This window comes from Enhydra lutris, unplaced genomic scaffold (genome assembly GCF_002288905.1).
Source record: "Enhydra lutris kenyoni isolate GAN:26980312 unplaced genomic scaffold, ASM228890v2 scaffoldscaffold20, whole genome shotgun sequence".
In the NCBI taxonomy this organism is placed as follows: Eukaryota; Metazoa; Chordata; class Mammalia; order Carnivora; family Mustelidae; genus Enhydra; species Enhydra lutris.
In genome coordinates this window covers 29,407,500-29,420,564 of record NW_019154104.1, presented here as the reverse complement: position 1 = coordinate 29,420,564, position 13,065 = coordinate 29,407,500, and the positions used below count along the sequence as shown (strand labels likewise).

The 13,065-nt window shown below is 59.8% G+C and overlaps 1 protein-coding gene across 1 annotated transcript in view; it reads left to right on the top strand.

The window, feature by feature from the left end:
• LOC111148583 (solute carrier family 25 member 29) overlaps window positions 1–7,732 on the top strand; it is a 12,169-nt gene extending 4,437 nt beyond the window's left edge. The window contains exons 2-4 of the mRNA XM_022505275.1: window positions 1,575–1,618; window positions 6,557–6,640; window positions 6,940–7,732. Coding sequence (XP_022360983.1) covers window positions 1,575–1,618; window positions 6,557–6,640; window positions 6,940–7,689 — 878 coding nt within the window. The 3' untranslated portion in view covers window positions 7,690–7,732. The remainder of the gene's footprint in view (window positions 1–1,574; window positions 1,619–6,556; window positions 6,641–6,939) is intronic.
• Window positions 7,733–13,065: the final 5,333 nt, after the last annotated feature.

The following is a 13,065-nucleotide window of genomic DNA, read 5'->3' as shown; positions in this document are numbered from 1 at the left end:
TCTGCCTGCCTCTCTGCCTACTTGTGATCTCTGTCTGTCAAATAAATAAATAAAATCTTAAAAAAAAAAAAAGAATTCATTCACATAAAGTAAGACGAGTCAGGTCAGATGTCCCATCTTGGCAAAATCAGAGACAAAATCCTGCTTCAGACAGGAGCAGAGACCAAAGCCGAGCAGGTAGCTTGTTTCCAGGAGTATGGAAAACAAAGTCGTAGGACCAGGTTGGAAATTAGCCGTCATGAAGCTATACCAGGCACACATAACCAAAAAGAAAGCAGGATCGGCCTAAGTTAGTATCCAACACAGTGGATTCTAAGGCCCAAAGCATTGAACAGGATGGAGAGGACCCCCTACAGTGATCACAGGTTGGAAAGCGGCTGCATAGTAATCCCGTCTAACCTCGGGGCGCCCACCACCACAATACCCAGCCCCAACAGGGGGCAGGAGAGATGAGTGGTTAAGGAGGAGGGCCCCGGGCCCAGAAGTTCCAGGTTCAAATCCTCACCCCACCAACTTATTAGCTGTGCAACATAGACATAGTCTCTCAGCCTCCCGTTTTGCATCTATAAAATGGGCTAATAGTCCTTTCTTTACATGTGAGAGGGAGAGTTACTACACGTGCAAAGTGAACAACAGTGACCCCAGGTAGAAAGGTTACCGTTTGTCACTCAACAAATAGTACCTGTCTTAATTATAAATGCCCCAGCAGTAAAAAGGGAACCTTAAGAGATTCCCCCAGGGAATTCTAGGGAGGAAGGTATGGGAGTTGGTGCACGGGGCAGGCCAACTCACTGAGCCTCGTGACTGGGGAAGCAAGGTGCCTGCCTCCCAGGGATAGTTGCCTGAGAACAGCACTCAGGACTCTGAAAGGCACAGGAGCCAACTTGGAGAGTGTGCCTTTGTCCTTCGAGGTGGGGCTGGGTTTGGGGCCTGGCTGGGACTGATGCATATCACCTGATCACAAAGTCTGGTGCTGACTCCCTGGGCCGCAGGTGACTCCCCTGCAGGGAAGGGAGTGGTCAGCCAGTGTCTGTAATACCTTGATACTCTCCCCTGGCCCTGGGTCAGCCCTGCAGGGTGAGGGGGTGGCCAGAGCCGATGCTCACACCCAGCACAGGTGAGGACAGTGAGCCACAGAGCCTGGGTTCCCTGTGAGCTTGGCCAGCTGCTGAGTGGCAGACTGAAAATTCAAATCTGCGTGACTCTCTGGCCCCAAGTCCAAAACCCCTGGGTCCCTCGCCATGCTGGGAGGTGTTTGCACAGGGAGGGGAGTGGGAGGGAGCCCGGCGGTGGCGGGGGAGACAACTGTTGTCAAGTGCAGGGAGCAGCAGGGGAGGGAGAGACACCAGCTGTGAGTTGGACAGATCCTGGGTTGTCCTCAGGGATGTCACCGTCTTACCCCACTGTTCATGCAGACCTGAGAACAAAGGTGCTCAGAGGCGCCTGCATACAGTAGGCACCTGTAAACGTTCTGTGTTCCCACCAGGAGGCTCCCATGCGGTCCTCTGAGCCAGAAGCCCCCACACTGCAGATCTCTGAGGCATCTGGGTGACGGTCCTCCTTTTTCCCTCCAGGTGTGGCAGGTGTGCTCGTGGGACACCCATTTGACACGGTCAAGGTGAGTGTCTTGTCCCGGTTTTACTCTCAGGTCTTTGTGGAGGCGCAGACGTTACACAGAGGCCTGAAGGGCTGGGGCGGCTGGAGGCCCCTTTCCAGTGACCAGGGAACCCCTGCGAGGTCTTCCCAGAGGTTCTGGAATAAAGGTAGACTTAGGGTTCTGTGACACCCAGGTGGACGGCAGCGTGTCCGCTTTCCTTCTGGGTCTGGCCTTACACCTCCCAGCTCAGAGCTAAACTTGGAGGTCCACGGTGAGCCCTGAGCCTGAGAGGCCGAAGGACAGGCTTCCCCTTGCCCAGAGCGGGGGCTCCTCCCTGCAGAAGCCCTCCAGACATCTTGAAAGAAAGAACATTTCAGAGAGAAAATACAGAAGGACGGAAGAACCGGAACTTGCCAGCATTGCCCATGAACATGATCTCTGAATGGTGATCCCCACTGGCGTGAAACTGAGCCATCGGTTCCCAGGGGCTGGTGTGCACGCGCGTGGAGTTCACGGCTCCAGCGTGTGGCCCGGGGTGGGCGCTCCTTCGGTGGCTCCTCCTCCGTAAACTGTCCAGATCCGGGTTCTCAGAGGCTCGCAGTGGAAACAAAGGAGTCCATGTTGTCCAGCTGCAAATTCCCAAATAGAATGTTCTCCCTGTGGTTGGGGTTTTAAGTCCTGAAACGAGCCACGTCTGGAGTTTTCCTTACAGGCTTCCCCCCGGGGAATCAGGGCGAGCTGTAAGCAGCCGGACACAGGCCAGACCCCGTGACCCACTGTAAACACTGAACTTGGCAGTGCCTACTGGAGACAGCGAAGGCAAGGATGTCAGCCCGAGCTGAGTTTGAGGTCACTTCCTGTCCCCTCTTTTTCCCGTGGAAGTCAGGTGGTCCTTGGGCAAGGAAAGGACTCGGGACCTCAGGGCTGGGGTTGCCTTCAGCGCGGGCATGAGGGCCTGGCTTGATGTTTTGGCTCTGACCTGCACATGTTCTGTGTGAGGCCTTATGCGGGCCCAGGCCCCCTGCTAGCCCATCCGCGGTGTAACCCTGGGCAGCTGCTTTACCTCAGGGCCCAGGCTTCTCGTCTGCCAAGTGAGGCGCTGGGCAGGATTACAGAGGCCCTTGTGATGCTGGGCTTACACGGAATACTGGTTCTGCAGAGCACAAATCTCTCCCATCACCTGCAATTTCGGGAGAAGGCTGAAGGACCAGGCTTTCTTGCCACACGGCAGCCCGTGTCCCCCCAGAGCCTGCTGAGAAACCTGTCTGCACAGCTGCTTGGGCACAGCTGCCTGGGCAGCCCATGAAGCCCGCCCCCAGGCCAAAGCAGCCCGGCCCGGCACCGGCCCCCACTCCGCTGTGCTTATAGCTTGTGGTCACATGTCGTAAATGCCTCTGTATCCGGCCAAGAAGGGGCTCTGGATTCACTTCGTTAACCCCGCATGACAGGGGCCATGCCTCTCTGAGCTGCGACTCAGCCCTCTGCTAGCCCCGCTCCCACTCCCCCTCCTCAGTGCCTCCAGGCTGGGGAGGACTCTGTCCTGGAGTCCCTGGCCACTCTGAGCTCCTGGGCCATGGCCACAGCCCCAGCACTGACAGAGGGAGGGGGGCGGAGCCTCTCCACCCCACAGGGCTCCTGCCCCTTGGACACCCCTGCCCCGCCCTTACCTCGCCCACGGATGGTGATCTTTGAAGAAATCCACTGGTGACTTCTTTTGGCCACTGCATTCCACCAGCATGACATCTGGGCAAACCTGTCTTTATAAACCAGGGTTCTTACAAATAGGAAAAAACCTGCCCCCAAGAATCCCCTCTGTCACCCAGCTTGTGAGCCCTCTCACTGTGCTGATCAGGGAACATGCTCCTTTGGTTTAACTTAATGCTATGTCACCAATGGCCTTATTTTTATTTTTTCAGATTTTATTTACTTATTTGAAAGAGAGAGGACAAGCAGGGGGAGCAGGAGAGGGAGCAGGCTCCCCGCTGAGCAGAGAGCGGATGCAGGGCTCGAGCCCAGGATGTTGGGCTCACAACCTGAGCCAAAGGCAGAAGCTTAACCGACTGAGCCACGCAGGCGCCCTCCGCAATGGCCTTAATTTTTACTGGCTCTTTTCCAGGTAGAAGAGCACCTTTTCTTCATACTGACAAGTCGTGTTTCCCATTCTGTACACTTCCTCCAGGATCCCCCGCCACCATTGTGCCTGCCAGGGGCATGTGATATTTTTTTTTAAATGAATTTCATCATCAGGCCTGTACACAGTTCTTTGGTTGGCTTTCTAGTACAAAAGTAACATATGTTGTGAAGAAATTTTTAACCATTATAGAGACATATAAACTAAAAAGAAAAAAAAAACAGTCCTTCATAGATCCTCTTCCCCAATCCTTAGTGATTTTTTTTTTTAGATTATTTGACACAGAGAGAGCACAAGTAGGGGGAGGGGTAAACAGAGGGAAAGGGAGAACCAGACTCCCCGCTGAGCAGGGAGCCCGATGCGGGGCTCGATCTGAGGACCCTGGGATCATGACCTGAGCTGAAGGCAGACGCTTAACCCAGTGAGCTACCCAGGAGCCCCCTCATTAGTGATTTCTGCTGAAAAACAGAAATGTACACAGACCCACATATATTCCTTGTGCTTGGCAAAAGTGGGATTTACTTCAGTAGCTCTGCTGTTGTTTTAACTGAAATCTGACACAGAAAAGTGCCCGCATGCCAAGTGTGTGAGTCAGTAATCATCGCGAAGCACATGTCTGGGGAGAGAACAGGGTCCCCAGGAGGCCCCCCCATCCCTGTCCTCCTCGCAGCCCCTCCCCCTTCTGCCTGGGACCGGACAGTAAGCAGGGTCATTGAGTGTAAAACTACTCTCACCCGGGAGTGGCCATCCCAGGGCAGGGGAGGGGCTGGGCCCTGGGGGCTCTGTGCCTGGATGTGATGTTGACATTTTATGTTCCTAGGGGCTCTCTGCACGGGGAGCAAAAGTGTGACTTTGCTGTAGACAAGCATAAGCCTCACCCTGGAGAGCTAGTCAGTATAGACCCGGGGAACCCGGCTCTTCTCTGTCCCTGCTGATCCAGACCCCGGGCCTGAGCCACACCCCGCCACACCTCTCCTCCTCCTGACTGGCAGGGGACAGGGAGGGCGTGAGGTGAGCTAGGGTCCTGCACGGGTCCTGGGGTGGGCACCCAGGTGGGGCTGGTGAAGAAAAATCAGCTCCTTCCGGACCAGAGGGTCTTCATGTCAGGGGTCTCAGCCGGTGGAGAGCTGGGAGCTACGGAGACCACGAGCCACCATCCACGTGTCCCGCAGTCGTGGTTTCTGCTCCCACGGCCCGTTTAGTGACTGCATGAGCAGGAGAAATGTCCCACCAGAAACCCCACAACATGGGAGGGAAGTGAAAAACCTCACATGGCGAAAACAACTGGAGCAGAGCTCAAGGGGGTAACAGGTTATGAAGTCTTAAGGTGTTAATATGTTACGAACACGTTGCTCAAGTCCTTTTGTTTTTCTCCATTGAACATGCACCCCTCCCCCACCAGATCCTGGCCAAGCGGGCAGCCAGGGTGGGACGGGGCGCTGGGGTGACCCGCTGCAGGGTGTGCTTCCTTGTCAGCCGCTTCGCAGAGCAGGGGCTGCCAGCTGCAGAGGTCCTTGGTGCTTTTTTGTGCTTCAAAAGCATTCTTCTGTAAGTGCATCTGGCAGAAGGCTCCTGCCTGCCAGCTCCCCTCCCCACTCTGGCCCCGACCGACACAGCTAGGCCACTCCCGTTACTGGAGAGGACAGGCAGCCCCCGCTGAGGTGCAAAACCTCTCTGAGCCTCCAGTGTTCCCATCTTTGAGGGGGGGGGGTAACTCCACCCATCTCGGCTGGTGATTCCCGGGTTAGGCCCTCCGGTGCTGCCAGCCGCGGAGGGGTGTTCGTGCTGTGGCCCTGGCTGTGGTCGCGATTTCCTAGTCGGCCCCTGGGAACAGGACTTAACCCAGCTCACCCCCCATCCGCGTGACCTGGATTCTGAGGCCCACCGTGAGGCCGGGCTGTCTGTCGCAGAGATAAGCTCTCTGTCAACAAAGAGGACTTTCACAGTAGGAGGTTCTGGACTACAGGGCTCCAAGGGCAGCTGGGCATGAACCCCCAGGTCTCGAAGGTGGTGACATGGTCACAGAGGAGGCGATGAGCTGCTCTCCTGTCGCTGCTTTAACTCAGGACCGCTGTCCTCACACTGTCTACTGGCAGAAGGCAGGAGTCCCTCGGAGTCCAACGCTCACTGCTTTTATTTTATTTTATTTTTTTTTTAAGATTTTATTTATTTATTTGTCAGAGAGAGAGAGGGAGAGCGAGCGAGCACAGGCAGACAGAATGGCAGGCAGAGGCAGAGGGAGAAGCAGGCTCCCCGACGAGCAAGGAGCCCGATGTGGGACTCGATCCCAGGACGCTGGGATCATGACCCGAGCCGAAGGCAGCTGCCCAACCAACTGAGCCACCCAGGCGTCCCCGCTCACTGCTTTTAACACCCACTGTGGCACTGTTGGACCCCAAGGGGAGCTGGGTGATGGGAATTATGTAGGGAGCCCCCCCCCCCCCCGGCATCGGCCACAGTTTGCCACCAGGACAGTGGGGAGGTCTGGGAAAATGCTTCATGTCCCAGTGTCCACACATCGTGCAGACATAATGCAGCGAGAAGCTTAGCCTCTGCCTGTCTGAGATCTTGGGGACCCTCTACCCACTCTGCAGCTGGCTGTCTCTGTGGCCGTTTGCCCACTGATACCCTCCCTAAGGAGGCACAGACACCCGGCCCTAGCCCCATCCTGGACTTCAAAAGCCACAGAAAGCTCCTTGGCTCCCTGCCTCCAGCGTCCAGCCTTGGGCCTCCCCGAGGGAGCCTCCCTGGGCTGTCCTGAGTGCTGGGGCAAGGGGTCGGGAGCTCTGGCTCGGCTTGCTGCCTTTCACGGGGTCCTGTCCCTGCAGGTGCGGCTTCAGGTGCATAGCCCGGAGAAGCCTCAGTACCGAGGGACCCTGCACTGCTTCCAGTCGATCATCAAGCAGGAGAGTGTGAGTGGCCTGGGCCCAGGGGGTTGGCGGTGGGGAACCAGCTTCTCGAATGCTTTCGGCCTGAAAAAAGAAGGCGGAGGGAGAGTCTGGGCACAACGGGGACTTGGGAAAGGGGAAGGTGCGAACGCCCAGGCCTCGCTGTTGAGGACATGGCTCCTGGGAGAATTCTGCTTGGTCCTCCGGAATGCGTGGGGGTGGGCTGGGGCTGAGCACGCGGGGGTCGCAGAGGGGAGGAGGGCCGGGCAGCTGGAGCAGGAGCGCGCCTGACGCGCGCGTGTGCCCCCCGCTTCCCCCCGCAGGTGCTGGGCCTGTACAAGGGCCTGGGCTCGCCCCTCATGGGCCTCACCTTCATCAACGCGCTGGTGTTCGGCGTGCAGGGCAACACCCTGCGGGCGCTGGGCCAGGACACGCCGCTGCACCAGTTCCTGGCGGGCGCGGCGGCGGGCGCCATCCAGTGCGTCATCTGCTGCCCCATGGAGCTGGCCAAGACGCGGCTGCAGCTGCAGGACGCGGGCCCCGCGCGCCCCTACCGCGGCTCGCTGCACTGCCTGGCGCACATCTACCGGCGCGAGGGCCTGCGCGGCGTGAACCGGGGCATGGGCTCCACGCTGCTGCGCGAGACCCCCAGCTTCGGCGTCTACTTCCTGGCGTACGACGTGCTGACGCGCGCGCTCGGCTGCGAGCCCGGCGAGCCGCTGCTCGTGCCCAAGCTGCTGCTGGCGGGCGGCACGTCGGGCATCCTGTCCTGGCTGTCCACCTACCCCGTGGACGTGGTCAAGTCGCGGCTGCAGGCCGACGGGCTGCGCGGCGCCCCGCGCTACGGCGGCTTCGTGGACTGCGTGCGCCAGAGCTACCGGGCCGAGGGCTGGCGCGTGTTCACGCGCGGCCTGGCCTCCACGCTGCTGCGCGCCTTCCCCGTCAACGCCGCCACCTTCGCCACCGTCACCGTGGTGCTCACGTACGCGCGCGGCCCCGAGGCCCGGCCGGACGGCGACGCCGCGCCCGCCGCTCCGTCGGGGCCTGGCCTGGCGCAGCCCTCCAGCCTGTGAGACGGGCGCCAGGGTCGCCAGCGGGCCTGGGCTGCCTGCCACGTGCGGGGGGGGGGGGGTGGGGGGGGGGGAGGCGGGGGCGCCCTTGGCCGCGCCCTTGACGTCCGCGGCGGTCTCCGCCCGGAGACAGGAAGCCTCCTGCCCGCACTGTATGGTCACCGAGCTCCGAGAGGACGGCGTGTCAGCGCGGAGCCTGGCGCTGTCACTTGGGGTCTCCGGGAGTCGCCACCGACGCTCCAGCCCTTGCCTGGGATCCTGGCCGCCGCCACCGCGGGGTCTTCGATGCTGCACCGATGGGCCATCCAGCGGCTAACCTCACATCATCCCCCTGGCAGAGCTCTGGGGGCACTCCTCGGCCACCTGTCCGGTCTCTGTATTAGGGACGGAGAGGCAGCTCCGGGTGCCTCCTGGTGTCCCAGAACCCAGCACTCCGCTGATGCACTCCAGCTTCTCCACGTGGCACAGAGGGGAGTGCCCCTGCTGGTGACCCCGTAGTAGCCTAGGGGCTGGGATGGGGGACCGGGCAGGGGCCGGGATGGGGACCGGGCAGGGGCCAGGGGGAGGGAAGCTCCGCGGTGAAATCCAGCTGCGGGAGGGGAAGGCTGGTCGCCCCGCCGTCCTCAGGCTGCCCTTCTGTAAAATGGGGACATTGGTCAGCCACTGTGTGGGGCTCTGGCCGCTGGTTGGGGTTCCCTGAGCTGAGCTTGTGTCTCTTCGACATGGGCACAGGAGGACCGCCACTCCCCAGCAAATGGTGTCTCTCCCAGGGAGTCTCCTCATGCTTGGTGTTCCCATGAGGCCACGAGGGAAGGGCCTATTAGTGGACACGGTACAGGTACAGCGTGGCCGTGTATTTGCACAGGGAGGCGGATACTTTTGCACAAGTTGGAGGTGACTGTGGCCTCCTTTGCCCTGAGCGGGGCTCAGCCTGTTGGGCAGTGGGAGGGAGACTGGGGTCAAGGAAGACAAGACTCCTACCCTATTCACGTGGTGTCGTTGTGTAGAACCCGCTGAAGGAATAAAATATTCTTTGTTTTCTTAAGAGTGAAGCCTTGTTTGTGTCCATTCCCCACCCCCTTCCTGGAGTCAGAGGGGCCGGCTTGGGGGTTTGTGCTCTCTGGCCCGATGGCAGCCAGAAGTGTGTGACCTGGGCACGTGCCAGCGTCTGTCCACGCCCTCAGTTTCCTCATCTGCAAAATGGGGCTGACGTAGGCATGAGGATGAGGGGAGTAAGCTCACAAAAGTGCTGGGCAAAGTGTTAGCCGTTCGGCACATGCTCCTCAGATGTCTGTGGTTTCCTAGGAGTGGGAGGCCTGGGCCCTGCTCATCCTTCACCTGGGCAGGCCAGACAGGGTGTGCTGTGAGCTTTTTGGGGTACGGAGGTATGGTCAGGGCACAGAGGGGACACTTGCTGAGGCTGGAAGGGGAGGTCTAAGCGGAGCTCTCAGAGGTGAGTGGATCTTTTTTTATATGAGATTAGACCTAATCCAGCCTAAGAGGTCCTGGAGGGCTTCCTGGAGGAGACTTCGTTTGCCAAAGGGGTGTCTCACTGTGTGCCCACCCTCACTGCTGCTCACCTTCCTGGAGGCAGTGCCCCACGGGGCGTCTCCATAGCTGCGGGCCTGGAGTCTCTTTCCTTCACAACTCCCACTTTAAGGGAGGGCAGGAGAGGGGGAGCCCCCAGCTCTCCAAGAAGGGCGCCGGCTCTCCTGTGTCTTTGCCTCACCCCACCCAGCCTAATGCCCTGCATCAGCCTGTGACATCAAGCTTGTCTGCAGAAGCCGGCTGGTGACCCCAGGGTCCCCTCCCTGGAGTCCCAGGGAACAGCTCCTCCACCTGCGGAGATTCCCCCCCACCCCCATCTCTCTCACTTCTTCCTCTGAAAGAGACCTGGCAAATGCCCCCACTCCCGCCCCAGGTGCTGGTGGCGGAACATTCCCAGCGAATCAGGCAGGAAGGATCGGGAGAGCTGTGGGGTTTTTTGGTTTTTTTTTTTTAAGATTTAATTTATTTATCAGATGGAGATCACAAGTAGGCAGAGAGGCAGGCAGAGAGAGGTGGGGGGAAGCAGGCTTCCTGCCGAGCAGAGAGCCCGATGCCCCAGGACCCTGGGATCATGACCTGAGCCGAAGGCAGAGGCTTTAACCCACTGAGCCACCCAGGCGCCCCGAGCTGTGCGTTTTTTAATGAATTGGGACATCTTATTTTCTCCCTGATTGGAATTTATGTTTATTTGGAATAAGTAATATATAAATGTGTTTAAAAAAAAAAAAAACCTACAAATATACACGAATGCAGGCGGGACAGGTTCCCACCTCCCTGGTGGGTCGTTTCCGGGGCGAGGGGCGCTGACAGCTCTGTTCTGCGCTTTTGACCGTGAACTTTCAGGAGTTCCCCGAGCCGCCATGACCAGATCCCGCACGCCGGTGGTGCAACCTGACGTTAATTCTCTTGAAGGTCTGAGGCCAGGAGTGTGGGATCCCGTGGCAGTAGTGGCTGGTGGACCTTGGCTGGGAGACATCGTGCTCCAGACTGCCCCTCCGTCTGCACTCGGCCGCCCGCTTGGACGCCCGTGTCTCCTGCTGTTATCAGGACACCATCACTGGCACATGGCCAGGGCCTCCTCCAGTATGATCTCAGCTTGAGGACATCTGCAAAGACCCTGTACCTGGGCTGAGGACTTCAGCCTTTCTGGGGGACACAGTCCAACTCACAACAGTGACCTTCTCCCTGATGAGTGGGTTCTAGTTGGCCACGGTTTTGTTAATAGTCCTATGGGGTCTCTCCAGATAAGCGCTCCTTACTGTATTTACCCCGCCAGGCTCGGGACAGTCCTCTCGGAGGTATCTGAATTCTCAGTGGGGCCGCAGCCCACGGGGCCACAGCGGGGACAGTGGGGCTGGAGCCCTGGGATCAGATGGAGCTGAGTCCCATGGGCGGAGGCCGGAGGAGGGAAGGGCGGTGCAGGTCGTGGCAGGGGCGATGAGGTTGGAGAGGGCCACCGGGCCAGGTCACATAGCAGTGCGGAGCCTCCTAGGTGTCCTTTCCTGATGGGACCCAGAATGTTCTGGGCTTCAGCGCGTCTGGATGAGAATACCCTTCCAGACTCCCTTGCAGCTGGAGGAGGCCACGTGTCCCAGGTCTGGGCAGGGAAAGCAGTGGCTGAGGCTTCTGAGAAAGGTTTGTAAGAGGGACAAATGCCCCACAGCACATCCCGTGACTTCTGACCCAAGGAAATGGGGCTGGGACGCCCGCAGGGACGGTGAAGGCAGAGGCAGCCCTGGGCCAGCCTGGTCTTCTTCCTCGGGGTCTCTGCCATGCATCATGGCCACATCCAGAAGTCTGCTGGTGTCCCCCCCCCCGGGGGGGGTAGTAGGCTCTGGTTCGTGCCTTAGAGACCCCACAGGAGGCCACAGTGGTGAGAAGAGGAGGCCTGGGTGCCGGGGGGATGGTTCTGAACCAAAGGGCATCTCATGGCTGGGAAGGGAGGGCTCCAGCCACAGGCAGGCCAGAGGACACAGGAAGAAATGGTGATGGATGAAACCACCCCCCCCGTGGCAGTTTGAGGGAAACTGAGTCAACAGAGACTGTTTTCCCCCAACTGCTCCCGTGCTGGAGGCCAGCCATGGGAGGAAGTTCCGGCCACCTCCTCTGGTGCACACACAGGGATTGACTGCCCTTTTTTCCCCCTCTGGGCCCCTGGTGCAAGTACGGACTATGGCATCGTCCCGTTCAGCCCCCTCTCCTCACTGGCCACTTTCAAGGAGCTATGCAGCGGCACCCAGAAATCAAGAGCCCCTCGTCCCAGAGCGGGGCCTTCTGAGCCACCTGTAGCCGGCAGGTTCTGCGAGTGAGGACAGCTCAGGCAGCCTCCACTCCCCACCTCAGCCCTCCATTTGCAGCACCAGCCGGGGTGGGGGGGAGGGGTTTGCACAGCCCTCGCCACACCCCTGCTGCGGACTTCAAGGTGCATCTGCTGGGCCGTCCTTCCCCCTGCAGCAGGAGTGTCAGGAGAGCCAGGATCGGCCTGGGAAACTTGGACAGGACTGGGACCCTGGGTGCTCCTTGGTTTCTGCTTCCTTTCGACAATGGCCCCCTACCCTGACCTCCTGGCACCCACCCACCCTGGGGCTGGTGGTTCTGGTGTCCACCGTGTCCCGGGCACACCAGAGAAGGGGCAGTGGCTGACAGCCCAGCCTGTGGGGACACTGACTCCCACCCTGCCCTGGCCTCACTCTCCCGGTCCAGCCGACATCACTCAGGCTATGATGATCAGTCTTCCTTCAAGGAAGCCCCCCGCCCCCGCCGCCCCGCAAGGCCACAGTGCTTCCATAGTTTCCATGAAAGTGCCACCAAATGGGAAGCCTGGCAAAACCTCTGCCAAGCTGCGTCTCGTCCCTGGAGCCCCCTCGCTGTGTCACCACCATGTGGTTCTCAAGGGTTGGGAGGCTCCTTGGCCTGGTGGGCAGACCCTGAAAGCCTCCCTGGGGACATCCGAGCAGGTTTGGGCAGCAAAGTGGGCAGGACTAATACCTGAGTGTATGGTGGGGAGGTGGTGAGGGAGGAGGGAGGGGGCCATCAGGACAGGCCCCACGGGAATTCTGGTTGGAATGTCGTGGGAACATTCACTACGATGGGAACACAGGACAGGGAGCACACGTGGAGGGACCTGCTGGGGCACGGGGGTTTAGCGAATGCGTGAGAGGGTGGATGGATAGGGGCAAAAGCTGTGGGGTACAGGGCCCCGTGGGGTTCTGCCAGGCAAGTCAGAGGGGCAGGGGCGAGGTAGGAGGAAGTGAAGCCAGGACAAGGGGCTTGGAGGACAGTATTAGGTTTGGGGAGCCCAGGTTGAGGCTGCGGTTAGACCCTGGGGAGGCAGGAGGAGCAGAGCGCAGGACCTCAGGGCAGAGACTACAGTGGGCAGGTGTCCGGGAAGACAAGGTTTGGGAGCCCCTATGGCCAACGCAGGCTGTGGTGGGGTCCCCATGAGGAGGCCAAAGAAAGCCTGGTCAGATGGAGGTGGCCCATCCCTGGGGCCAGATGTTGAGGTCACCAGGGACGATGTGTGGGGGCCAGTGACCAGTCATTTGAACGGGCACAGCGGCGTGTGGAGGGGCAGGGTAAGACGCGAGCGGAAATGCTCCGTTGAGGGGGAACCCGCCCACGCCGCCATGCGGTGCGGGGGTGGGGGGCTTCCCGCCCCTGCTCCCACTGAAGCCCACCGGCCCGGCCGCTCCTCGCCCACCCTCCGCGACTCCAGGTCCTGACTTCACCAGGACGAGCGTGGTCGGCCACGGGGGACCTCTGTTCGCCCTGCCTCATCTCCCCCCATCTCTGGGGAAGCCACCCCCTCAGTGGTCTGGGGGTACACCAGGA